The sequence below is a fragment of the Labeo rohita genome, chromosome 23, assembly GCF_022985175.1.
Source record: "Labeo rohita strain BAU-BD-2019 chromosome 23, IGBB_LRoh.1.0, whole genome shotgun sequence".
Lineage (NCBI taxonomy): Eukaryota > Metazoa > Chordata > Actinopteri > Cypriniformes > Cyprinidae > Labeo > Labeo rohita.
The window spans coordinates 11953822-11981200 of record NC_066891.1 but is presented as its reverse complement, the minus strand read 5'-3'; the positions used below and the strand labels follow the sequence as shown (position 1 = coordinate 11981200).

Genomic DNA, 27379 nt, shown 5'->3' with positions numbered 1-27379 from the left:
CAAGAGACCCTTTGTTTCCCAGAGTACAAATTCCATGAATAAACAGCACAACATATGACACTTTTGGTTCTCAGTAAATAAACAACTGCAACTCACAGGGCAATGAACTCAAAAGAGAAACTTAAAATGGAACCTTTCCATTTGAAAACAAAAGCATGATAATAAATTTATAAATGAATGAGCCAAAACGCTTCAGATATACCCTAAAAGCCTAAAAGTAATTAAGTTCTAACAGCATGCGTCAACAACAGTCCCTGTGCGTTCCCTGCTTCACCGTAAGGAACAATGAGTCCAATACCTCCTCCTGAGAGAAAGTCTGCTCAGCTTATTTTATCCATCCTTGACGCTGTGTATATTCTCTTCCCACTGTTCCTCGAATTAATGGGCCCTACGTTGAAGCAGAGAGCTGCTAATGGACGTCTAGCTATCTGCAAAACCAACACATCAAGTGTTCTAGTTCCTATGGGAAGAATCCTGAGAGATTATCCATCAAGCCATCTTTAAGTTAAGACATTCTGCTACAGGATTCACTTTGCTGAAACAGGCAAAACATTTGACCGGGGGCCATGGAGTTGAACAAGCAGCTGTTTATACAAAACCTTCTCCAATCTGAAATCTTGTAAACTGCTTAAGGGATCTACAAGTAGCTATGAATATTCTTCTCCAGTTTTTCGTAACGTGCAAAATTATGAGCAAGTTTGTACAAATCAAACAACCACCACTCACAAGAAGCCATTTTATAGAAATTAATCACTGTTGTACGCTATAAAAAGTAAGATTCTCTGAAATACTTTGGTAACTTTCCAAAGATTCTTTTCTTACTGAAGCTTTTCAATTAAATAAAAGAAAATCCCTTCACACCTTTTAAAAAGTAAAAGCAACCGCTTTGTGAGTACAGCTTGAATTAATGCGTTAATTAACCTCTCGCCACTCTTCAGAAAAATAAAATATGGCAGCCTTTGGAGGAGTTTTATAATTAAACTTTAAAAATATCCACTAAACGAACACAATATTACTTAGGAGATCCACAGATGTCTCGTGGTGGTTTGCAGGGGTGTGTAATTTGGTGTGAAGGTGGGGTTTTCGCTCAACTGATAACAGCAGGGAAGCGAGCAGGTGTGTTTAAACAAAGCTAGTCAAACTCAAAAGAGACCCTGTCAAATGTATCATGGGTAATAAAGTTATTCAAGGCTAATAAACACAGAGTGAGACATGGTAATAATCTGTGGAGGTGTGAATTACAGAGACTCTGTAAAAGAGAGCAAAATGGAGGACTTTACTCGCCTGTGAGTTTTAGACAAATCACAAGTGCTACTCGAAATAGTGACACATTTTTTGGCTGTCAAGCAATCATAATTTTCAAGTGATGAAAAACTAGGAAAATTCACAGGTTCAAAGAGTACTTTTAGTATAGTATACAAGTTAGGAACTGTACAAAATTATTTCAATTTTACACTAGGCTAAAGATGTCTTTGGTAAAGCAAGGAAACCAATGGTTCTTTAATGGCGTGCAACCCAAAAATGGGTTGCAGGTCTGTTCTGTTAAGAGTTGTGGATGAATATGCTTATTAACCTATAAGCATATTCAAAATCTATAATTTGATTTGTTGTTGACATCAGTGTCTCTGCATCCAATCGAACCCAACAGTATTTTATTGCAGAGTCTCTAGTCCCTGGTATGGATAATACAAATGCAATATTTGTCTCAATGCCTGATAAACCACACTTTTGTTGTTGTTTCTGAATTTGCATAGTTTTACTGTTCAGATAATGTTATGTGGATTTTTTCCTATTAATATGTCTATGAAGGTCATGATAACACTAACGCATTCAATACTTGATTTCAAGGACAACAACTGAGGTACTCAGGTTGGTTTATTACTTGATGTAAAATGTTAAATACTTGAAAACCATGGATCAAACATCAAAAGTTCTAAATGAAGGCCCAATGCATGAATTGCACCACAGACCATAAAACAATTTTGTAATTATGTTATATGTTAATAGCCTCAGGCCATGCATTCCCAGCTGCCTCACATGGCAACAACATAATGACTGACAATTATTAGCACCCCTATTAATGAATGATATCCAACTTTGATTTGATTTGTATGTGGGTCAAATACAAACTAAGATCAAAAAAAGTGCAATATTTTAAAAACCTTGTTTTCATGTGACAAGACATTAGAAATGTAATCATTGTTTTCACATTTGTTTCATTTGCTTCTGTTTTCTACAAAGAAATTGACCTAATGACTCCAAAAAGGTCAAGTGGTGTAACCATCTAACAATTTTGCCCCTTAAACACTCAATGTTCAAAACAGTTGGCAATTTTGACTTTGCCCCTCAAAAGATAAAACGCTGGAATGATATTTTAATTAAGAAAACTGATCATTATAAAAACATTTGAAGCTGTATGATACTCAGACGACGAAAAACGACACGTCATTGACCGATGTAAACAAACAAACAACGTAAATGTTGTTAAATGGTATATTTCTTTCATAGCATTCGCATACTCTGCTTTAACTTCAGAGCAAATTCACATTTGTACCTTTAAGAATAACGAACAAGGTAACTGCAAAGTCGGATATTTCTGGAAAGGCAGCGTTTCACAACCAAATGTTTCGCACATCTAGTGGTGTGTGTGTGTGTGTGTGTGTGTGTGTGACATTGCTGTAATGTCTGCGCGTGCACCTGCAGCGATGTCCTTCAGTCATATTTAGCTGCGCTAGAGCCATTTCAAAGATGAATTTTTAAAACCAGACCACATAGTATTCCACAGAGGATCTGCAATGCGGACTGCACACTTCATTTTATCTCTATAATATATAACAACACGAACAACTTAGCTGTCATATATAAAATGTAACACGCTGCCTTCGAGAACGCACAGGTTTGATTTCCAAGCAATGCACTCTGATGTACAAATAGCTGAAGGCTGAAGTCTTGGCCACGGGGTGTTGGCACAAAAAACTGTTGTGTTAAAGGATTGACACTCAAAAATAGCTGTCAAGCGAAGAGGAACCGTGAGGGAGAGTGGACATTTCACAGCTGACAGGCCACATCAATTATTATCATAACAACTTTTTAGTATGAGACGGGAAATTAGAGCAGAGATTGATTTTTAATAAGCTGCGATGTGCGGCGCGCAGCATCCACACACCGAGATTGCGCGATTATTAATATTGAGGACACAACCTTTAAAAAACGCGTTGTATTAATATCTTCTCACACCAGAGAATTTAAACATTTACATATTCATTTTATCATTTGAAATAAAATGAGGTCTTTACCTTTGGCTGCCTCCACCGCGCATAATAGTCCTAAAAGCAGACCGACTGCAGAAGCGAAAGGTTTCACCCCACGGATCCGCATCCCGTCTTCGTTACAAAAACAGCGAAGGATTTAAACAATGTTACTCTGTCTCCTCTCGCCCGGTAGAATCTGATTTAGCTCAGCGTTGTAAAAATATCCAGAAGATGTATATCTCGGATTAGTGCGGTTGTTTTAAGATGGCTGCCGCCGCCACCGCCGTTCAGCTCTCTTCTCTTTCAATCACCGTTCAGTCTCTCTCGCCGCTCCGCAGCTGCATCCAACGGGAGCGGTGACGGGCTGACGTCACGACTGTTATTGTGGGAGTGCGAGCCGCCCGCTTTGCCCTTTGCATAGTCAAGCTCAGAAAGACAGAGAGAGGGTGTGGATTGAAAAGATGCGGTGTGTAAATCAAAACGTTCTCCAATCCTTTACTGCTTAATCCGACGTGATTATGATGGTTTAGTGTCAACGACTGAGTTAGCTTGTATGAAGGTTTCCAACCGTCTTTTGACATTTTAATATTTTCATTGTAGTTTTATACTATGACTGGGCGTTTTAGTGTGAAACAAATGCCATAAAATTAATCTCTCGCTCATGTTTGTGTTGTTGTTTTCACACAGAAATGATGTAACTTCCTGTTGCCTTGTTATCGGGATTATCATAAATAGGTCTACCAGTTGTCAAACGGGAAAATGCACTTGAGATTTCATAACGTAGAGGGTTTGCACTTATGTCACGATTTGGTCAGTTACCTGGATGGCCTGCCATATTGGTGATACTCGGATGTAAACAACAGCGTGGATTGCACGTTAATGTACTACTAAATATGCTGTTCTGCTAATTTATGCTGTCAATACCACAGGGAAAAGATGTGTACAAGTTTATAAATCATATAGGCTAGAGAATGACTTAGTAAGTAGGAAATGGCGCAATATTTTGACAAACTAAAGTTAATAGGTGGTAAAGATACTTATGAGCAGTATTAATTAAGATGTTAGCCTAATATTTAATGTACCTGAACAGAAATGATAAGAACAAACATAAATGTCAGTTTGGCCAACATTCCCAATTATCAACATATGATAATCAGGATTATCATAAATAGGTCTACGAGTTGTCAAACAGGAAAATGCACTTGAGATTTCATAAGCTAGTTGCTTAGCCTCATTCCCAAAAAAAACTGCAATTAGGACTAATATTTTCTGACTATAACGTAGAGGGTTTGCACTTATGTCACGATTTGGTCAGTTACCTGGATGGCCGGCCATATTGGTGATACTCGGATGTAAACAACAGCGTGGATTGCACGTTAATGTACTACTAAATATGCTGTTCTGCTAATTTATGCTGTCTAAACCACGGGGAAAAGATGTGTGGAAGTTTATAAATCATATAGGCTAGAGAATGACTTAGTAAGCAGGAAATGGCGCAATATTTTGACAAACTAAAGTTAATAGGTGGTAAAGATACTTACAAGCAGTATTAATTAAGATATTAGCCTAATATTTAATCTACCTGAATGGAAATGATAAGAACAAACATAAATGTCTAGATTCTTGGTTCAGTTTGGCCAACCACAAATGCATTCTTTCCTCAGGTAGTTTTTGAAACTCTTCTCCCTGATTTGTTATATATTTTGTCAGTCTATAGTTTTATGTTTTTGTCTGTGTTTTTCCTGGTCCAACTGATTAGTACAGCCCAAAACATGACAATAATTTACCATTTTCAGCAGCAATAATCAGCAAAATATGTAAGTTTTGTTCGGTTCACTGGCTTTGGTCATGCTCATTGGCGCCAATAATGCGTCATGAAAACACTATCCTGTAAAGGCAGGACCTGGCTTTTGTTAGTTTAAGGAAAAATATGCAAGAAGACTAACATAGAAAGTTAAGTAGGAGTGCAGAAAGCCTATAAAATAAATCTGCAAGGAAACATGTTTTCATTTGAAATGTTTCGTATTAGAGAATCAGCCCAAATGTAGTAAAAGTATTTATTCACCCCTATGCTGATTTATTTTGATGTTGTGATAAAAGAACGCTAACTAATGTGATGTTCATCTTTAAAAAATTGTGAGAACTGTATAACAGGAATGATTCAGCTAGCCTATTTGGCTGATTTTGTTGAATGTGCCATTCAGAAGATTTAAAGCTGATTTTTAAAGGCTGAATTTCATCCAGTTTGTTGTAATCTTTGCTGCAAGTCATTGTTAAATCTCACATACTGTACATTGGAGGTTTTTCCTTCCCAAGGCTGAGATACAGCATGTTTTTTTTTTATTCATCTCATTTCTGTGTAAAATATTAGCATTCAATTTTGGTGCATTTTGAAGATGCTTTCAGCAACAGCATATGATTAGATGTTATGAGTTGCTTTTTGATATATTTTGAAGGACGTTTCAAAAGAACATTGAATCTATGCACACAGTGAAAATCACTGGGTGGAAATTAAAGGCAGAAGGTGGGGGATGGAGAAGTATCGGTCTGAGGTGAGAGGTCAGATATCTTTGAAAAAGTTATGGTTAATGACATTTCCTTCCTGGCTGGCTAACAGTGTCATTACGTCTCTGGACAGCTGATGAATTTTAAATTTTATAACTACCAACCTTATAATTATGGTTATTATTTATTATGATATTTTGTTTACTGCAGTTGTTTAAATGGCAGTGGCCCACCAGCCCTCTATTGATATTTTTGATTTATGAGCATTTCAGGATACAGCCAGCACCCCCCATTTCATACTGACAGTTTTAACCTTTACTAATTTAGATATATATTTATATATATTGCATATATATAAACTGATGTTCAAAAAAACATTTAATAATTTCTTTGTAAACTGATGAAACTTTGATGAAACTTTATGTAAAAAAAAAGTGTCCTGCATTTTCATGTCACTACCAAAACAGTGTATGTTTTAGTCCATTGTCTGAGACTGATTTTAACTACACCCCTACATTTATGATCAGGAAATATTAGCGTCACTCTCTCTCATAGCTACATGGTGAGTAGATAGGCCCATCATTTTGAGGTAGTGCTCAAAATTATGAAAAATCTGTGTATCTTTAAAGAACGTCACTGACATCCACCTTTTTTATGTAATTAAGCACAGTTTTTTGAGAGTTACTCCGTAACATTTATTTTTTATATGTGTACAATGTTCATAACTGTGCTAGCCAACCATGTGCTGATTAGCATCTTTGAGCTAACTTCAAAAAGTATTTAAAATTGTCGCTACCGAAACACTCACAAACAAAACATTTGGTGTTTTGGTAGTGACATGTTTGGTTTTTTTTTTAGGTGTTATCCCATAAAATTGTCACTACCTTAACAGTCACGACCGAAACATGTCATCACTGTTTCGGTAGTGACAAAAGGAAAAACATAATACTTTATTTGGAGGAACTAAACAAAACTTTAGCGCAGTTATGCAAATTTTTTGTATTTTAGGTTTTAGTACTGTTTTAGTATGTGGGTTAAATGTCTGTAATGTACCAAAACATTACTGTCACTACCAAAAAAAGTGCAGTTAAGACCGAAACATGGGATGTTTTGTCAAAAATAAAGTATACGGAATTATCAACGTTATGACGGTGTTTGCTAATGAATCTTTAAGTCTGAAATCATTATGATAAAATTTTTGTCTTTTACAAAGCAAAACTGGATTCAAAATACAACAAATCTCATAAATCACACTTGAAATATTGTTAAATTTGCAATTGTTATTGATTTACCTCTAAACACTTTTTAATAAACTAGACAAAATATACTTACAAGAAAGATGTAAGCAAAATAGGTTAAGTTATATATCACTGTGTTTTGGTAGTGACAAATTTGGGGAGAGGACAAATATTCCAAAACTTTCTTAAAATACAATATGAGAATTAACTGCACAATTAATAGAAATGTGTACCTTGCATATTATACAATTTGCATACATACAAAAATTGTGAAAAAATACATTTTTTGAAGACGTTTCCATCTCTGATTTCGAACCAATTCTGAAGAATGGCCCATATAGTAGAAAAATTCTAAACAGAATCAATTAAGAATCGAGTGTAAGGTCAATTCATGTTCATCCATGCAAAATAAGAGAGAGAATAAAGGGCACATCAGGGCTTGACAGCTCATACTTCCTGAAAGACATTCTGAAGAAGGCACCGAATTGATGTCATAAAAAGAAAATAAAATACATTGATTAGCATGAGTCATCATCAGGCCCACAGAGAATCTGTTCAGTGTTTGATTGCTATATATTTTAGCTATCTTGATTATGCCTTCTACATATTGAGATTCCCTAAAAAGAGACGCACACAAACAGCTATGCAAAACTGAAAGGAAAGAAGTCTCTTTCACTTATACAAATTCAACACAAATGCCTGAAATTCTAGTGAGTTAATGTAAAATTTCTTCCCGATATTTGGAGCTGTTTGCCTGCTGAGCCCACCTGTGGCTGTGATTGCATGCTGATCTGTTTTTCCTTTCTTTAATTTTTCATCTTTCTCCGCCATTTCATCAGTGAGTCATTACACATGAGAGCACAAAGAATCACAGCACTTCTCAAGCAACATCTCGAGACATCAAAGACACCATGCTCAGACTGAAATCATCCAATTCTTCCAACTTGATTCAGCATCCCTGCCTCAAAGCCAGAGAGAATTTGAAGTCTCTGTCTCCTCATGTTAAGCCTTCCCTTTAGAGACAATGGGATTTAGGACTAGAGTTTATCACTTCAGAAAAATTATGATATGCCAGTGTTCTTCTTTCATACCAAGCTTCAGCCTCTATCTTTTTTTTTTCCTGTTTCCAATAGTAACAGACTGCAGAATCGGCAGTCATGGTGATCTGAGCTCTTTTGTGATGGAGGACATTTGGGAACAAAAACATGCATGTTTTTATATAAGTGTGTTGGATATTATACAAGTGTGGACAATACGTTAGATCAGTCGAGATGCATTAGATGTAAAGTGATTAGAAAAGAGAGAGCAGTTGTCTTATTTGAAGTGACCTTTGGATATTGTCCAGTCTCGCTCTGGTGAGATAAATAAACTGAATAAAGAGAGTTGCAATTGGTTGACCTTTCTATCAGGATGATAACTGACAGCACCGTTTCCAGCCCTTCCATATTTTTTCTAAAGGTAAAAAAAGACCTGTGGAGAAAACTTGAAGTCTTCTTACATCTCAAATGTAATGCTACTTGTCATCTCCTTGGTTCGACAAGATTTCAGTCCTTGTATGTCCAGTCAATTCCTCACTCCCTCAGTCACTTTCAATCTTTATGAAAGACCACATTTTCTGGCTCCCAGTGCATGAAAAGCCTGGTGAATGTCCTATAGCACAAAGTTGATGGTGAGGCCATTTTATCCACAGTATAAGCCTTTAAATTACAATTGCAAGCCTTATTTTGCATGATTCATTGCAGAATGTTCCAAAGAATATGTTTTTGTTTTTATAATCTTATTAAATGCACACCGAAAAGACTTTCCTGATGACTGATGTCACAAATCTCTTTTTTTTTTAAAGGAGACCTATAATGCCCCATTTTACATTACCTTTTAATGCATGTCTCTTTAACTGCAAATGGGCTGCTGCTCCCCGTCCCCTTTTCCAAAATAGAGCTGTCTTTACAGTATATAAAAAATAAAAGAGATAATCAGTGTCATCTCACAATTCTGACTTACCTCGCAAGTGCGAGTTTACATTTCACAATTTAGAATTTTTTCCTCAGAATTGCGTGATATAAACTTGCAGTTGTGTGTTATAAAGTTACAATTGCGAGACAAATCTTTATAAACTCACAATTGTGACTTTTTTTCTCAGAATTGCTGGTTTATATTGCAATTGTGACTTTATAACACACAACTGTGAGTTATGAAGTCAGAATTGTGAGATATAAACTCGCAATTCTGAGAACATAGTCTTTTTTTTCCCCTCAAAACTGGACTTTATAACTTGCAATTGCAAATTTATATAATTTATATCATATTTATATATATATGTTTTTAACTTGCAATTCTGACTTTATTTCTTGCAATTGTGAGATTATCACAAAATTCTGAGGAAAAACGTCAGAACTGTGAATTTATATCTCACAATTCTACACTTATTTCTTAAAATTGCAACTTTATATCTCACAAATCTGGGACAAAAAAAATCAGAATTCCAAGTTTTTATCTTGCAATTCTGACTTTATTTTTTTTCCAATTGTGAGATTATCAGACAATTCTGAGAAAAAAAAGTGGGAATTGTGACTGTATCTCGCAATTCTGCCTATTTCTCAGAAATGCAACTTCATATCTAACAATTCTGAGAAAAGTTTTTTTAATCTTTTTTTTCTTTACTTTTTTCTCAGAATTGTGGGTTTATATCGCAATTGTGACTTTATAACACACAATTGTGAGTTATCAATTCAGAATTGTGATATATAAACTTGCAATTTTAAGAACATATCAGTCTTTTTTTTCCCCTCAAAACTGGACTTTATAACTTGCAATTGCAAATTTATATAATTTATATCATATTTATATATATACAAGTTTTTATCTTGCAATTCTGACTATATTTCTTGCAATTGTGAGATTATCACACAATTCTGAGAAAAAAAAATGTCATAATTGTGACTATATCTCCCAATACTGACTTTATAACTCGCAATTGCAAATTTATATCTCACAATTCTGAGAAAAAAGTCAGAATTGCAAGTCAGAATTCTGAGAAAAAAACATATAATGTATATCATATTTATATATATATATATATACATTTTTATCTTGTAATTCTGACTTTATTCCTTGCAATTGTGAGATTATCACAAAATTCTGAGAAAAAAACTATATCTGACTATTTCTGACTTTATTTCTCCAGAACTGCAATTTCATATTTCACAATTCTGACTTAACACGCAAATGCAAGTTTATATCTCACAATTCTGAGAAAAAAGTCAGAATTGAGAGTTTGTATCACAATTGTGAGAAAGTGAAAAAGTCAAAATTGTGAGATAAAAAGTAGCAATTAACTTTTAAAAAAAAAAAATTTTATTCAGTGGCAGAAACGGCCTTCCATAGTTTGGTTTTGATTATCACATCTATGGCACTGAAATCATGCGTTTTAAACCACACCAGAAAGCGCCTGTTACATAGCATGTGAGTACTAAACTAAGTCCTCTTGCATGTCTTATTGCGCTTAAACTATCAAATACACACAAGTTTATGTTAAAAACACACAGGAGTTACAAAAACAGTCAGTTATGTCTGTGAAGGTGAACAACTGGGAAAGAAATCACAAGTTTATATTAGATCTGTGTGGCAGCAGTGTAATACACAGTAAATAAATCAATAAATCCACTGCTCTCATCTCCTCTCCTTCTTTTTTTTTCTTGAAAGTTGAATTTCCAGTTGAACTGAGTTTTCCACAAATCCGTCACTTTCATAAGTAGCAGTTATTATGAAGTTCCATTGGTCTAATTGGAAATAGTTATTCCATTTCTTTGTCCACAGGAGGGAAACTTTGGTTCTGAATGCATTATTAGTTTTGTCAGTGCTATATTGTGCATTCTCATCCTTTGTGCTGTTTCTAATTCTCCTTTGTGCAGTGATTATAATAGAGGCCCAATTTTCCTCCCTAACTCTTTGTAAGCCACGGACTTTCTTTGTTTTTGAAATCTAGTGTGAGAACTTGTTTGTTCTTAAATCTGCCCTGATTCCGAATTCACAAAAGAGAAGAAACACTCAGTTGTGGGTGTCTTAAAACTAGCTTTGAGACATGAAAACAGATAACAGTACGCCACCGAAAGTGTTCGTAGATAATAGGCTTTCAGCTCTCTTGTGTGTGGTCCTGTGAGAGGCACGAACAAAAGAAAGAGGAAGAACTGGAGTGAGACATCTCAAATGACACATTAAAAAAGATTGATGCACTGGTTCAGTCATATAAAGAGGGCAGACAACTGTTCACACCGCTAAAGTCTGACAATTTGTAGTGTGACATCCTGTTCTTTTCTATTCTGTAGTTACATTAAGAGGAATCTTTAATCCAAAGGAAATGTATGATAATTTGCGATAAGATGTTGGTGCTTAAAATGAGGCCATAGATTGCGGAGGATCATCCTATTAGCTGTGCCTCAAGTCTATTTCATGCATATTGAACAGGGAGGGTATTCAAAGCATCAATATTATGATTCATTCATTCCAATCTTCACACCAAATGCAAATCAGCTTCCTGTACTACTGCTCAAGGTCAATTTCCTATTAAACCTCTGTTTCTTTAAAGGAACAAATCATTAAATAATCAAAATTCAGTCAAAATCACTAAAACAAATGCCTGATTTGTAAATGAATCATTTTTTTCAATCAGAACTTGTCAGTGAATTGCTTGATGTAGTTTATTATACTGGTCTAAATGGTTCATTCAAATGATTCAGTCCTGAAATTAAAGGGATATTTCACTCAAAAATGAAAATTCTGTCATTAATTACTCACCCTCATATCGTTCCAAAACCGTAAGACCTTCGTTCATCTTCAGAACACTTCAGAAATCCAAGAGCTTTCTGACCATGCATAGACAGCAACGCCGCCGACACATTCAAGGCCTAGAATAATAGTAAGGACATCATTAAAACAGTCCATGTGGCATCAGTGGTTCAACCTTAATTTTATGAAGCAAACAGAAATGAGACGAGATTAAAACTGTATATATAAATGATTGCTGATTCATACTTTAATGCTCAAACGATAGGCCTATATCATATTTTAGATTATCATTTCAAAGGTTTAGTTGCAGCTGAAGAGCTCTTCTTGTACAAACACGTCACACACTCGCAAACTGTGTGAGACAGAGCTGTCAGAGGCCTGTCAATTATTGAGATTTTCTCTTCTGAGGTGTTGCTGCTTTGCTGTGGAGAACATTTTCATCTGTTGCCTGGCAGAGGTGTCCTCAGAGACAAGACAGAGTGCGTCAGAGTCAAACAGAACTGAAGACAGGAGCTGTATTCTAAAACCACAAGGTCTTATTAGAACGAAGCTCAGTGTCTGGTGCTTAAATCTGGAAGGAAAAAAAATCGCTTCCCCTGGAGAAAAGACTAACTGGAATATGACCTACATTAGACCTGCCCTAATATCTTGTAATGTGCTCTGACTTGTTTATTATGTGAAGATCAGCTACCGCAGATAGCCTCACATAACACTCAATACTCAATCTATTTAACCAGTATGTAGTGAGATCCAAACGTCTGACCTTCTTAAAAGGATACTTCACCCAAAAATGAAAATTCTGTCATTAATTGCCTCACTTCATGTCGTTCCAAACCATTACGTTTTCTTTAACGTCAAAATCGTCCATCATTGCTGTTTTACCTTTTTTTGTAAAGGGCGTTTGATCTTCTTTGCATATTCACATACCCTAACTGTATTGACCGTATCAAGACAAGACGAGTGTTTGAGGTTAGAAAATATATACATTTTTAATTTGTTTCGAAAAATGGCCGATCGGTTTGCTAGATAAGACCGTTCTTCCTCGGCTGGGATCATTTAGAGCCATTTGAAGGTGCATTTATACTGCATTTTGGAAGTTAAAACTTGGGGGCATCATAGAAGTCTGACTTTGCAATTCTTCCTCAAGAAACATCATTTTTTATCAACTGAAAAAAGAAAGACAAACATCTTGGATGACAAGGGGGTAAGTAAATAATCTGTAAATTTTTGTTCTGGAAGTGAACCTTTCTGACCTTGCATAGACAGCAATGCAGCTACCAGAATAGTCAGATTCCTTACAGTTCTCATCTCTAATTTTATTAGTTCTGTGCAACACAGGTAGGAATTTCCCTATATGGGAAGCGTTTGATGAGTGCAGTCTGCTTATGAAGAGAACTGACAATTGAGTTTAACAGACAGTGACCTCTGACCCCTACAAAAGCGATATGTTGACGTGCCGTATCATGGCCTTGAAGTAAAAGCCTCCTTCATGCCCTTCTACCTCACAACACAGAGCGATCAGGGACAAGGCCTACGCCATCACATACTCAGACACACACAAACCCCATCACTCACCTGCAGACAACCATCCCAAGAGACACTGAGGTTAGGCTCTTAACGGGTAAGAGCCCATTACTGCAACTGCAACTCTGCAAGGGTCACGGCATCTCTGGAATGAAACCAGCACAAACCAGAAACACTTAGAATGGTATCAGAACATATACTGAGAACTGAACACTCAGAGCTTAAAGGAAAAGTTCAGCCAAAAATTACAATTCTGTCATTAATTACTCACCCTCACGTTGTTCCATACCTGTTAGGAACACAAATTAAGATATTTTCGATGAAACCAGTGAGCTTTCTCACCTTACATAGACAGTAATGCAGCACAGCTTCCATTTTCAAGGCCCAGAAAGCTCTCTTGCAAGTTAAATAAAAACTGTACAAATAACCAATAATTCCTCTGTTATAAAAATTCCTAAGAAATATATGAGAAAACCTGCTGCCCAGACGCAGGAAGCTGTGGATATACACCTCTGTCATATTGCAGCCATACTTGGGGGTGGATGGATTTGTTGCAGTTTCCTGTGGAAGCAATATGGGGCTTCTCCCCTGATGGCGAGGAGATCATAATATGACTGAAGTAAGATTTATCCAGAGTTTTATCAACGAAGATGGTCACAGTATAATCAGGTGAAATGCTGAGCCTCTAGATATATCAGCTGCAAGTCTGAACACTCACCGAAAGACCTGGCTCTGTTAAAAAGCTTCAGTGATGCAAAAGACCGGTTTCTTCTTCAAAGGCTTTCATGCAAGCTCTGGTGAAAACATGTTGCTTTGAAGAGGAAGAACAGAATGAATATCACTAAAACTTGGGTGGAGAGCTAAGAATAGTGAGATTAGCTTGAGAAAGTGAACACACTGAGGAGACGCTAACCAAATGGGGTTAGAAAATAAACAAAATAAAAATGTACAAAAAGTCAGATTTATACACTACCAGTCAAAAGTTTTTGAACAGTAAGATTTGTAATGTTTTTAAAGTCTCTTCTGCTCACCAAGCCTAAATTTATTTGATCCAAAGTACAACAAAAACAGTAAAAGTTTGAAATATTTTTACTATTTAAATAACTTTTATATTTAAATATATTTTAAAATGTAATTTATTCCTGTGATTTCAAAGCTGAATATTTTATAATGTTTACTCCAAAAACATTTATTATTATTATTATTATTATTATTAAGTGGAATTTAATAATAATAAAAAGTTGAATTTTTTCAGGTTACTTTGATTAATAGAAAGTCCAGAAGAACAGCATTTATCTAAAATAGAAATCTTTTGTAACATTATAAATGTCTTTATCATCACTTTTGTTCAATTCAAAACACCCTTGCTGAATAAAAGTAATAATTTCTATAATTTAACCTCAAAAAAAGACTCCAAGACTTCAAGCTTTTGAATGTTATAATGCATAATGTTACAAAAGCTTTTATTTCAGATTAATGCTGACCTTTGGATCTTTCTATTGATCAAAGAATCCTGAATAAAATTACTCTACTGTTTTAAATGTTGATAATAATAATAATAATAATAATAATAAATGTTTCTTAAACAGCAAATCATTAAGGATCAAGTGACACTAAAGACCGTAATGATGCTAAAAATGTAGCTTTGATCAAATTAATAAATTACATTTCAAAATATATTAAAATTAAAAAAACTAATTTTAAATAATACAAATATTTCAAAATGTTACTGTTTTTGCTGTACTTTGGATCAACTAAATGCAGGCTTGGTGAGCAGAAGAGAAAAAAAATAAAAATCAAAAACTTTTGACTGGTAGTATATGACATCAACAAATTTAAACCGAACTGAGCTAAATGATGACATCATTAAATTAAATGATGAACTGCCTTTAACCGAAAAATTAAGTGTTTACTGTTGCCCTTTTGCATTATTGTTGCACTATTTCCTATTTAATACTGTACAGCCGCTGTCACAATCTGTACTGTTAAAAGCGCTATATAAATATAGGTGACTTGACTTGATCAAACATTTGTCATCCAACTCTTCCAGGACCAAAAATCAAATCATCTGAGGTCTGAGCATCACTATGCAATAAGATTTCCTCTGTAAGAAAATAAGGAAGAAATCACAACATCTACAGAGATTATTTCAGATTTGATTGTTTGTTTATTTGATTATTAGATTACTGAATCTCACCATCTGTCATATAGTATATAATAATCTACACTGAATATTGTGGCACAGCAAATAAAAACATTGTGCCCTATGTGTCACCATCCACACATGCCTAGTAAACCTCATCTTATCTGTGTAAAAACCACACACACACACACATACTCAAACACACAATGAGCTCCTCATATAGCTCACATACAGCGGTTCAGCCACTCTGTGTGACCTTTCAATTATTGATCCTCTCCAGCACCCGTTGCTCTTCTCTCCCACAGCCGCATATTAAATTCCCGGCTCTCGTAGACCTGCAGCATCAGCAGAATAAACGAGGGTGATTCATCTGAGGCTGTCAGCGCAGCGCGAGCTGAGAGGATATTTCCCTACCTGAAAAACAGAGAAACATTAGCTTACACTGAAGAGCAGCAGAGATGTGCACATATGTCATAGTCATTCTCTCTTAATCATATCCAGACAGCTTAAACTACTGCCTACTGCCTGTGCTACATTAACTTGTATGCTGCAGATACTGGTGTTTTATTAATACTAACAGATTTTATTTTCATTAAAGGGATAGTTCACCCAAAAATGAAAATTCTGTCATTAATTACTCACCCTCATGTCGTTCCAAACCCATAAGACCTTTGTTACTCTTCGGAATGCAAATTAAGATATTTTTTATAAAAAAGGCCTGGAAAGGTAGTAAGGAAATTGTTAAAATAGTCCATGTGACATCAGTGGTTGAACCATAACGTTATGAAGCTATGAGAATACTTTGTGTGTGCAAAGAAAACAAAAATAACAACTTTATTTAACAATTTCTTCTCTTCCATGAACTAGATATTATAATGTACGACAGTGTTTCAGTGCCACGTTAAAAAAAAATCGAAGATTATGAGATTGAAGTCATAATATCATGAGAATAGTCAAATTTATGAGAATAAAGTTGAAATTATGAGAATAAAGTCTAAATGTTTTGAGAATAAATCGAAATGTTTCAAGAATAAAGTCAAAATTATGAGAACAAAGTCTAAATGTTTCAAGAAAAAAGTTGAAATTCTGAGAATAAAGTTGAAATGTTTTGAGAATAAAGTCGAAATTACGAGAATTAAATTGTAGCAATAAAGTTATAATATTTTGAGAGTATAGCCTGTGCATACAAATAGCCCAGACTGGGAGCACTGGGAGAAGTTGCCAGGCCATCAGAATTTATTTGAATATATGTGGCATTATTAGCAGAAATCATAACATGTGTTATACTTGCAGGGACAGTATGCTTGGAAATAGTATTTCACGTCTTCGACTGCAATCATTAGGCCTATTTGTAGTGCACCAACCACCCAATAGCAATAAGCTTTGTGCTTTTGGTACTTTTAATGTAAAACAAAGTTTTAATATAACACTGAAGAAAATCTGTCAGTTTTAGGGAGAAATACAAACAATGTGTCTTGCAATGCTCTTTAATGTGGTGGGACACATCACTGTATTCATGTGAATCAATTGTCTTGTTGATTACAATGAGACATTCGTTTCATTAAATTATACAGTTTTCTTTATGAAAATTCCACTACCTACTCCGCAAAAACGTCTGTGCCTGTTCAATCTTTCATTTCTCACATGTATTTATATTGTTGTAATTTTTTGAGGTATATAAGTGACTATTCACAAACTGTTTTATTAATGGTATAATACAGTAAATGATTGGAAATAAACGTCTTCATCTTCCATTTATTATCTGTAGCAAGCCAGCCACCCTGTAATCGCAGTAATTTTGTGCTTTGTTGCTTTTTATATAACACAGCTCAGCTTTCAATTTCTGTCAATTTTATTACAAAATACAAATTATATTTATTTCAAGTTTATAGCATGATATAAACATGAAGGAACATCAGAAGGAATGAAAAAAAACAGTACAGCCTAATTTAATGAAACGAATGCCTCACTGTCATCGGAAAGATGATTGATTCACATGGTGCTTAAACTGAGGTGAATACAGCGATCTGTCACACTACATTAAAGAGCATGAAAAAGACATTATTATAAAAGACATATTGTTTGTATTTTGCTATAAAACTGACTGATTTTGAAAGCTGAGACTTTGGAATATGTCCTGGTGCTCCCAATCCAGGCTATTTGCATGCACAAAAGGCTAGAATATATTCTCAAAATATTATAACTTTAATCTCACAATTTCTACGAATTAATTCTTGGAATTATTCTCGTAATATTTCAACTTTATTCTTGAAACATTTTGACTTTATTCTTGGAATTTTGACTTTATTCTCGACACATTTCAACTTTATTCTTATAACTTTGACTTTATTGTTGAAATATTTCAACTTTATTCTCGTAATTTCGACTTTATTCTCATAATTTTGCTTATATTACGACTTTAATCTTGTAATCTTAGTTTTTTTATCTTTTAACGTGGCAGTAAAACGCTGTTTTATAATCTGTATGAACACTGTACAAAAAATGATCTCGTCTACAGATTCATATAGCCATCTAATGTTGACATTACTTGAGTTCTGAAGTCATTTCCACACCCACAGGAAACTATTAGTGCACTTCCTATTTGGATCTTCTAATACTCACCATAAATAGTCCACTCCATCAAAGATGTCATCATTTCCAAATCCTGTAGACGCACACTCACATGTCCACATGAAGAGTGGACGGTCCTGTCTAGAATAGCCCAGTCTCAAAATGTCTCCAGTTGCACTCTTGAACAAGGCACAGAAGTATTTTGGGAATCTGTATCTGCAGGATAAGATAGCGTGAGAACAGCTGCTGGTTAATTTTAAGTTTAGTGTCTGTGGATCTGGGTACTATGAAAACCATCCACAGTCCAATGTACTGAAATAGTGTAGAACAGCATAGCATAACATACCAGGTTCAAAATTATCCCTGGAGTTATTCGCTAGGCAGATTTACTGTGTGATTACATTAGTTAAAATAAGATTTCAATTAAATGTATAGACTATTTTATTGATGTCCTTACTACCTTTCTGGGCCTTGAACGTGGTGGTTGTGTTGCTGTCTATGCAGGGTCAGAAAGCTTTCGAATTTTATCAAAAATATCTTAATTTGTGTTCTGAAGATAAACGAAGGTCTTATGGGTTTGGAACAACATGAGGGTGAATAATTAATGACAGAATTTTCATTTTTGGGTGAACTATCCCTTTATATTGGGCTTATATTTTAAAAAAGCATATTTTTTTGCTTGGCACAAATAGAAAAAAAGAAAAACAACATAGCCAGGAAGGACAAATGTGGACAAAAGTACACAAATAACCCCTGGTGAGATGCTATCCGAACCCTGAAGGCGATGCAGTAAAAAATCTGGTTGTTTTACTTCCTTCAACACAAACTTTGAACTTTGACTCATAATGCTACAGGCTAAGAAAACACAGCTTTAATGGTCGGCAGGCAGAGCTGCACCCTTGTTTACTCAGGATAAGGTACACGTGGCTGGATGAATTATTTACCCATCTCTTCCAGCTCCTGATTCAGAAGACACGCTACGAGGATTCAAAGAGGCTGTGTTCATCTTAGGCCAAAAACATCTATGGCATAGGAATGCAACAAGAAAGAATCTTGAAGGAAGCTGTCAGATTGAGTTCAGCAGTACTGTGGCTGTGCCCAGCAGGAGATCATCAGCCAAGAGTCAAAAGAACAGCAGGTTCCTCAGCGCTGGCTGCCTGTGGAGTGATGGATGCATTGCCAGGCTATGCTGAGTCTGCTGAGTCACCACATGCCCGTCCTGCCCTCACCAGAACCGCTCTAGAGACCTAATTAACTGTCTCGCACAACAACATCAGCTGATCTAGGGCCAGTTCTACCTTTTAGACAAAAGTGATGTATACCAGATTGAGAACAGAGTTGCTGATTCTAGTTCAGTCGACTGAAATGTCGCAATCAATCTTTCAGAGGTAGAAGTGTTTTTGTATTTTGGCGTTTTTATTTGTTGGTCTGTGTACAAATGCATGAGCGATGCATTTTGAAGATGCTGTGTCAAATTAAAAGTAGTTTGAGCTAGAAAAAATATGTTTTTTGACAATCCAAAGAAATAAAAATCATATTCTGAATTGCTTGCAACAGACGTCGCTGTCTGTGCCTCAGCGTCTTTGGCTGCTGCCTGCGGCTTTTCAAAATTTGCAGCATAAAAGTAGTAAAAGTCAGTCTACTAAAAAACTCAAGTAGAAACAGATTTCTCTATAGTAAATTTGCTAGTTTTTATTATTATTATAGAGGGATGTCGAGATATATTGATGATAATTGTGATAAGTAATTAAATATACTTAAGTAATTAAATATACTTATTGTGTTAATCAGTGATGTCCTAATATACCGTATTGGCAATATTTGAAAATGAATAGTACACATACGATAATTTGACATATAATAATCCAGCACCAGCGCCATTATGAAGCATTCAACTCTCATGTGTGATTTGTTTCATTCATACTCAACACCGGAGGGCGCCCTCGCGCAGAAAGTCCACAGGTGAGACCAATAGGAGTAATAAAACAAGTTACTTTCAAGGAAATCGCTTATATGGACAAAGGCATCCAGCTCAGTGTTGCCAAGTCTGTAGTTTTCCCACGGGAATTGGGCTACTTTAACACCGTTGCCTCGAGTTGACTTTCATGTCTACGGGTTGGAGCGACCACAAAAGAGGCAGGGTTACTCACCCCCTTGTTATCCAAGATGTTTTTCTTCAGCCGTAAAGAAATTATGTTTTTGGAGGGAAACATTTCAGGATTTTTCTCAATATAATGGACGGATATGGTGCTCCGATTTTGAACTTCCAAGATGCAGTTTAAATGCGGCTTCAAACGATCCCAAATGCGCTGGAAAGGAAGGGGAAGAAGGGTCTTATTTAGCGAAACGATCGGTTATTTTCATTAAAAAATATATCATTTAAATACTTTTTAATCTCAAATGCTCGTGTTGTCTTGCTCTCCCTGAACTCTGTGTATTCTGCCTCAAGACAGTTAGATTATGTCGAAAAACTCCAATCATATTTTCTCCCTTAACTTCAAAAATCATATCGAATCATCCTACATCACTGCAGAAGTACCGACCCAGTCTTCGCAGTGAACATGCAAAGAAGATCAAACACCCTTAACAAAAAAGGTAAAACAGTGATACAAGATAATTTTGAAGTTGAGGGCGAACATGAGATGGGAATTTTTCGACATACCCTAACTGTCATAAACCAGAAAAAAACAGTTCAGGCAGAGTGAGACAAGATGAGCGCTTGACATTAAAAAATATATAAATTGTATTATTTTTATGAAAATAATCAATCATTTTGCTAGATAAGACCCTTCTTCCTTGGCTGGGATGATTTACAACCGCATTTGGGATCATTTGAAGTCGCATTTAAACTGCATTTTGGAAGTTCAAAATAGAGGCACCAAATCAGTCCATTATATGGAGAAAAATCCCGAAATGTTTCTCTAAAAAAACATAATTTCTTTATGGCTGAAGAAAGATAGACATGAACATCTTGGATGACAAGGGGTGAGTACATTATCTGTCCATTTTTGGTCTGGAAGTAGACTTCTCCTTTAAGTTTTCAGACTCAAAGTCACAAAGCAGAGATGTGTTCCCATAAAGAGATCAAAATCTGACTTCTCAAATAAAAAATGTCTCACTGATTAAGAAGGTGAGTATTTTAATTCTTATAGAAGCACATTTAGTCATCTTGACAGACACTGACGGCATAGCACAGTTTTTTTCTGCGGCTCCCAATGTTCAAGGCTATATAAAGATTGCCTAGTAACGCACACACTGGATCTTATAATAGCAGTAAATATGTGTGATCTAATATATACTCCTATCAGCCCATATTAATGAGCACGTCTCATGTTATCCCGTTCCATCAACATGCAACTGATCGTGCCGAGGTGTGTCTCTGTGGAGTTCCTGGTACAAAAATTCAGGTTAATAAAAGACTCAGACCTTCGGCTGCAGCCTGACCGCTGCATAATTAGCATGCAATGTGCTGTATCTATGGCAACCGCAGAGACAAGCTAAATGAGATGTTACTGGCCCTGACAATATCAACACATTCTTTTCTATTAGTGCTCACATAAGTGATAGAACTGATATGGGAGAAAAGCTTTTAAGGGAACCTTTGTTTTATATGGCCATATGGGCAATAACCTCAACTATATATCTCCTATCAACTGTTTTTCCTATTTTCCAGTGATATGCTTATTTTCTCACACACATTTCAAACCTCCGCTGGAGGTGGGAGGACATCCTGATGGCAAAAGCAGGAGACAGACGGGTGCATGGGAAGGCCATAGGTGGACAGGACTCATTATGAAAACACCAGGAATGATGGACACCATCCTGAATGCTTCATATTAATGCTTGTAACATAGTCGGTATATAAATAGGACGTGCTAAAATGAACCTGAAACAGCATCAGCTCATGTGTGCATCATTTCTGTGACAATTTTTAAAATGGACACTGTCAAAAATATAATTGTCTTTACATCATGTGCACAGTTACTTTAAATTATTGCGATGCAGGTGTAAAAATAAATAAAATTATAAATGCACAACATATGTATAGTTTAAATATCCTTCCTCATTTCATTAATTAAGAAAATGTTTTATGATTTCCACCTGTGGCTATTACTTCTCCAAATTATACCTGCTATCCATTTAATGAAAGTGTATAAATGTCAGTAAATAAATAATTCTAAGTCTATAGTTGTAAGTGGATTCTAACTAGACTAGACTAGAAGCAACTGGAAACTCAAATTAAACAGAATCCAAATGAAATGCAGCATAGTGATTATGTAAAAACTGTCAAGTTATCCTTTTAATTATTGAAGGAAAGAACTTATGCAGCAGATGGTCAGACTAATGTGCTCTTTGTGATCCGGCACAAATGAATGCAGACGTCTCTGGTTGAGTGAGATGAGATGCACCCAGGATTAATCAGTATGGGTTGAATTCTGGCTCCTCATTTAAACAGAGAGCAGTTTGAGGACAGGAGACTCAGAGTGAAAAAACAGTGGCTCCCCACCCACATATGACTCATTAATATCAGCCAAATCCATAAAGTATATGGTTGAAAACAATGAAGAGGCGTGCAGGAAGAGGATGGAGTGAAAGAAGCAATGTTTAACTCATCACAGAACGCTTCAGAAGTGATTTACCTTGCGATTTACAAGTGTAAGCTTGATATTGCTTGAATATCATCACTGGATATAGTGGTAACACATGAGCTGAGGTGTGGAGTAGTCTGAGCATGTCAGCGTTTTCAGATCGTTTGAAAGTGTCTTTAAATTAAGTGGTGAAATTATTGCCAGAAGGAGATAGTTAAGAACATGTTGAGTCCTGCTCTCCACGCAAGCTTATTAAAATAAGCTCAACCAGTGGGCAGATATTCACATGGCTCTAATATGAGATTTTGCAGTGACCTAGCTATTTTGCAACGTGATTTTTATTTATTTATTTATTTATTCAAATTCTTAATGTGCCTGAATTCCGATTCATTAGCCCCTATAGCTAAATAACCAGAAAGTACACGGTATTTGTGCTTCAAACTGGTGTTTATGATTATGGCGATGAATTACAACAATCCCTTACGAAAATGAACCATTGATTTACTACAAATAAAACCAAAAAACTAAGGTTACTATAGTTAAACCATGGTAACTACAAATTAACCATCTAACCACAGTTTAACCATGGTATTTGTGGTAAAACTGTGGTTTTACAAATGGTAATCAATACGCCACAAAACCATAGTTACTACACTTTTACTACAATAAAACCATGGTTAATTTTCGTAAGGGATATAATAAGAAAAACAGCCGAAGCAGCATAAAAAACTGTTCTTACATCTAGGCCAGTGACACCGGAAGTGGCCGCGCCCGATATTACGTTAAAAATATGGTGGGTCAATTTCATTATAATGCTTTTCAGAAGATGAACACTTTTATTTAGGCTTCTATCCGTCTAATTCCAACTTTATGTAATATCGTATATTTACCTTTATGATGGGGTTACTGGAGAAACCGTTGACTGTGGATTTCTTGCAAGAGAATGTTTTACTTTATGTAGTGTTTACTACACTACTTTTTACCTCACCACTTTTCAGAAAATCGTTTAGTTCTTCGTTATTTGGAAGAAACCGACGCGATAGCGATGTCCGATTCGTGAACGAATTGTTCTTTGGAACAAACTCATTTCAATGAGCCGATTGAACCGGTTCACGAATCAAATAGATGATTCATTTATAAATTCGGCTTATCAAAATGATTTAATCATCCGGTCGAAGCGAGTCAGTTACCGTTCGCTGAGTTGATAATATTATCCTCAAGATGAATTCTAACAATTCCTAATAATAATGTGCGTTAACCTATTTAAACTCTTAAAAATAATAAAAGGTAATTCCCTAAACTTCGTTATTTGGAAGAAACCGACGCGATAGCGATGTCCGATTCATGAAATAATGTTGTTTAAACTTTGGAACAAACTCATTCCAATGAGCCGATTGAACAAACTCATTCCAATGAGCCGATTGTTCACGAATCAAATAGATGATTCATTTATAAATTCGGCTTATCAAAATGATTTAATCATCCGGTCGAAGCGAGTCAGTTACCGTTCGCTGAGTTGATAATATTATCCTCAAGATGAATTCTAACAATTCCTAATAATAATGAAAGTCAACCTATTTAAACTCTTAAAAATAATAAAAAGTAATTGCCTAAACATTATCCCTTCATTTATAAATGAATCATCTATTTGATTCGTGAACCGGTTCAATCGGTTCATTGGAATGAGTTTGTTCCAAAGAACAATTCGTTCATGAATCGGACATCGCTATCGCGTTGGTTTCTTCCAAATAATGAAGAACTAACCCATAAGATCTTCGTTCATATTCAGAACACAAATTAAGATGAAATCTAAGAGCTTTCTGACCCTGCATAGACAGCAACACAACTGCCACGTTCAAGGCCCAGAAAAGTAGCAAGGACATTGTTAAAATAATCCATGTGACATCACTGGTTCAAGCATAATTTTATGAAGCTAAAAGAATACTTTTTGTGTATAAAGAAAACAAAAACAACAACTTTGGTTAATCATTTCTTCCCTTCCATGTCAGTCTTGGATGTGTGTTCACAAAACATGCATCATACTATGCACAGTCAGAAAGCTCTCAGATTTCATCAAAAATATCTTAATTTGTGTTTGAAGATGAACGAAGGTCTTACAGGTTTGGAACAACCTGAGGGTGAGTAATTAATTACAGAATTTTAATTTCTGGGTGAACTAACCCTTTAAGGAATTGTGTACTTCATCTAACTCTGTTTAAAGATGGTTATAGACTCTATTGTGCTTCTGTAACACATCATTGCTTTCATTTTGCACTCATGTCTCCCCAGACAGTATCAGCACAGCTTATTAAGCCGGCCAAAAGGCTGGGCTCCATTCCGAGCATACAGTATGCCTTCAAACCATTAGCCAACTTTCTCTAAACAGACATCATGAATATTCAAGTTACGTTTTAGGGCAAGAGGCTTCATATTGCAGAGATCTGAGATGTGCGCACGGTTTCAGGCAGAAGGAAAGGGACCGGGGGGTAAAATACTTTGCGCCTAATAGATGTGGGATGGGCGCAGATTCATCTAGTCAGGTGACAGAGCTGTGTGTCAGTGTCATGCTCTGAAAATGGTGATCCAATTGAGGATGATGCATACCCATTTAAATTCCACAGCAGCTGGCGCTTCGTTCCCACAGCCAGCCTCCTCTAAATCACAGGATTTGACCATCTGTGGAAGATGGCGGGAGAAGCACTCAACAGATGTTGGTTATTATATAGGGAATTCATGTAATCAGAATAAGGAAACAGAGCGCAGTCTGCGGTTAGCAGAATCCTGTATACTGTACCTTCACTTCTGACTTCAAAATACTGTAATGCACACTGAAGGACAAAGTCATTGCTGGTAATATTGTAAATGATAGTGATTAAGAGAACCAAATCACAAATGTTTATTTGTACTTTAAAACAAAAGACCCAATCATACAGTTGAGGTTAAAAGTTTACATACACCTTGCAGAATCTGCAAAATGTTATTTTACCAGGATAGGAGGGATATTACAAAATGCATGTTATTTTTTTATTTAGTACTGACCTGAATAAGATATTTCACATAAAATACATACTGCTGTTCTTCTGAAAAATCCTTCAGGTTCCACAAATTCTTTGGTTTTTCAGCATTTTGTGTATTTGAACCCTTTCCAACAATGACTGTGTGATTTTAAGATTCATCTTTTCACAATGAGGACAACTGAGGGACTCATATGCAACTATTACAGAAGGTTCAAACGCTCACTGATGCTCCAGAAGGAAACACGATGCATTAAGAGCAGGGTGGTGAAAACTTTTTGATTTTGAAGAACAGGGTAAATTAACTTCTGGGAAACATGCAAGTATTTTCTGTAGCTTCTAAAGGGCAGTACTAAATGAAAAAAATATGATATTTAGGCAAAAAAAAGAAAAATCTCCATTGTTCAAAAGTTTTCACCCCCGGCTGGAGCATCAGTGAGCATTTCAACCTTCTGTAATAGTTGCATACGAGTCCCTCAGTTGTCCTCAGTGTGAAAAGATGGATCACAAAATCAGTCATTGTTGGAAAGGGTTCAAATACACAAAAATGCTGAAAAACCAAAGAATTTGTGGGACCTGAAGCATTTTTGTAGACTATATGTAAGCATTTTTTATGTGAAATATCTTGAAACATTCATTAAAAAAAAAAACAACAACATGCAGTTTGTATGATCCCTCTTATTTTGGCAAAATAATTAACATTTTGCATTCTACAAGGTGTATGTAAACTTTTGACCTCAACTGTATGTAACATTTAAATATTAATTGTTTGCTTGTTTTGAAACCAAAACAGGAAACACACAATATGACTTATCACACTGCATTCATATAAGTTTAAAACATTTTTTTGCGCATCCATAATCTATTGTGTCCTTGCTTCTGTTTTTCAAATGCTGGTATCTTATCAGAACCCAGAGCAGATTCTAGAGACTCCTATAAAGAAGCAAAATATGCCCTTATTATGAGATCTTCCTCCAGCTTATTTCTTATCTCACAGACAGAAGGTTCAAAAACACACCGCAGTCCTTCATACTCTATGATTTCAGAATAAACACCAGTGAAAACAAAAACGTTCAATACAACAGGCAGTTTTCAACTCCTTTAATGGTTCAGTTGGTATAGATTTTGGACGCATTTAAGTCAAGGGACGAGGTTGACGGCCATAGGGCATAAAACAACCATTCAATTGAATTTCTAAACAATAAAAAAAAAAGCAATTCACATTAAATAGTTTAACAGCTCAAGCGAGTACGGACAACATGCAGTGAAGTCAATGAATTAAACCAAGAATCCAGAGTGACATTCAATGGATGCAAAGCTCAAAGGCCACAAACCCAACCTGAAATGACTGCATGTAAGACACGATCGTATGCTTCTGATGTTTTAACAAAAAAAAAATGCATAGACAAAATAAAGATTTATAGTTAAAAAGAAATCAGATGCATGTTCCTGTCATAATGGACAAGCAATCTTGATGACTGAAAAAAGACATTCAATCAAATACTTATTGCTGATATTAGCGAGAACTATAAAAGCCATTTTCAAAGGACTTACATCCACAGATTTAAAAAGAGGTGTACATTGATGTTTAATGCAGCAAGGCTCCTGTGACCATTATTACAGAGCTACTTGAACATACACCAGAGACCACAATGCAGGCATGCGTCATTTCAAAACACTAAGATACAATAATTATGTTAAGCAAGTTAACAAAACATGAATACGCATTAAATACTGAACATGAAATAATGTTACCAAA

The 27379-nt window shown here is 35.6% G+C and overlaps 1 protein-coding gene across 4 annotated transcripts in view; it reads right to left on the bottom strand.

The window, feature by feature from the left end:
• The window catches only part of clstn1 (calsyntenin 1), a 52466-nt gene extending 48845 nt beyond the window's left edge, over window positions 1–3621 (bottom strand). For 3 of the 4 annotated variants that reach the window (XM_051096036.1, XM_051096037.1, XM_051096040.1), the window contains exon 1: window positions 3297–3620. In XM_051096036.1, coding sequence (XP_050951993.1) covers window positions 3297–3378 — 82 coding nt within the window. In that variant the 5' untranslated portion in view covers window positions 3379–3620. Of the gene's footprint in view, window positions 1–3296 lie in introns of all 4 variants that reach the window. The other variant, XM_051096039.1, reaches the window with a different exon arrangement.
• Window positions 3622–27379: the final 23758 nt, after the last annotated feature.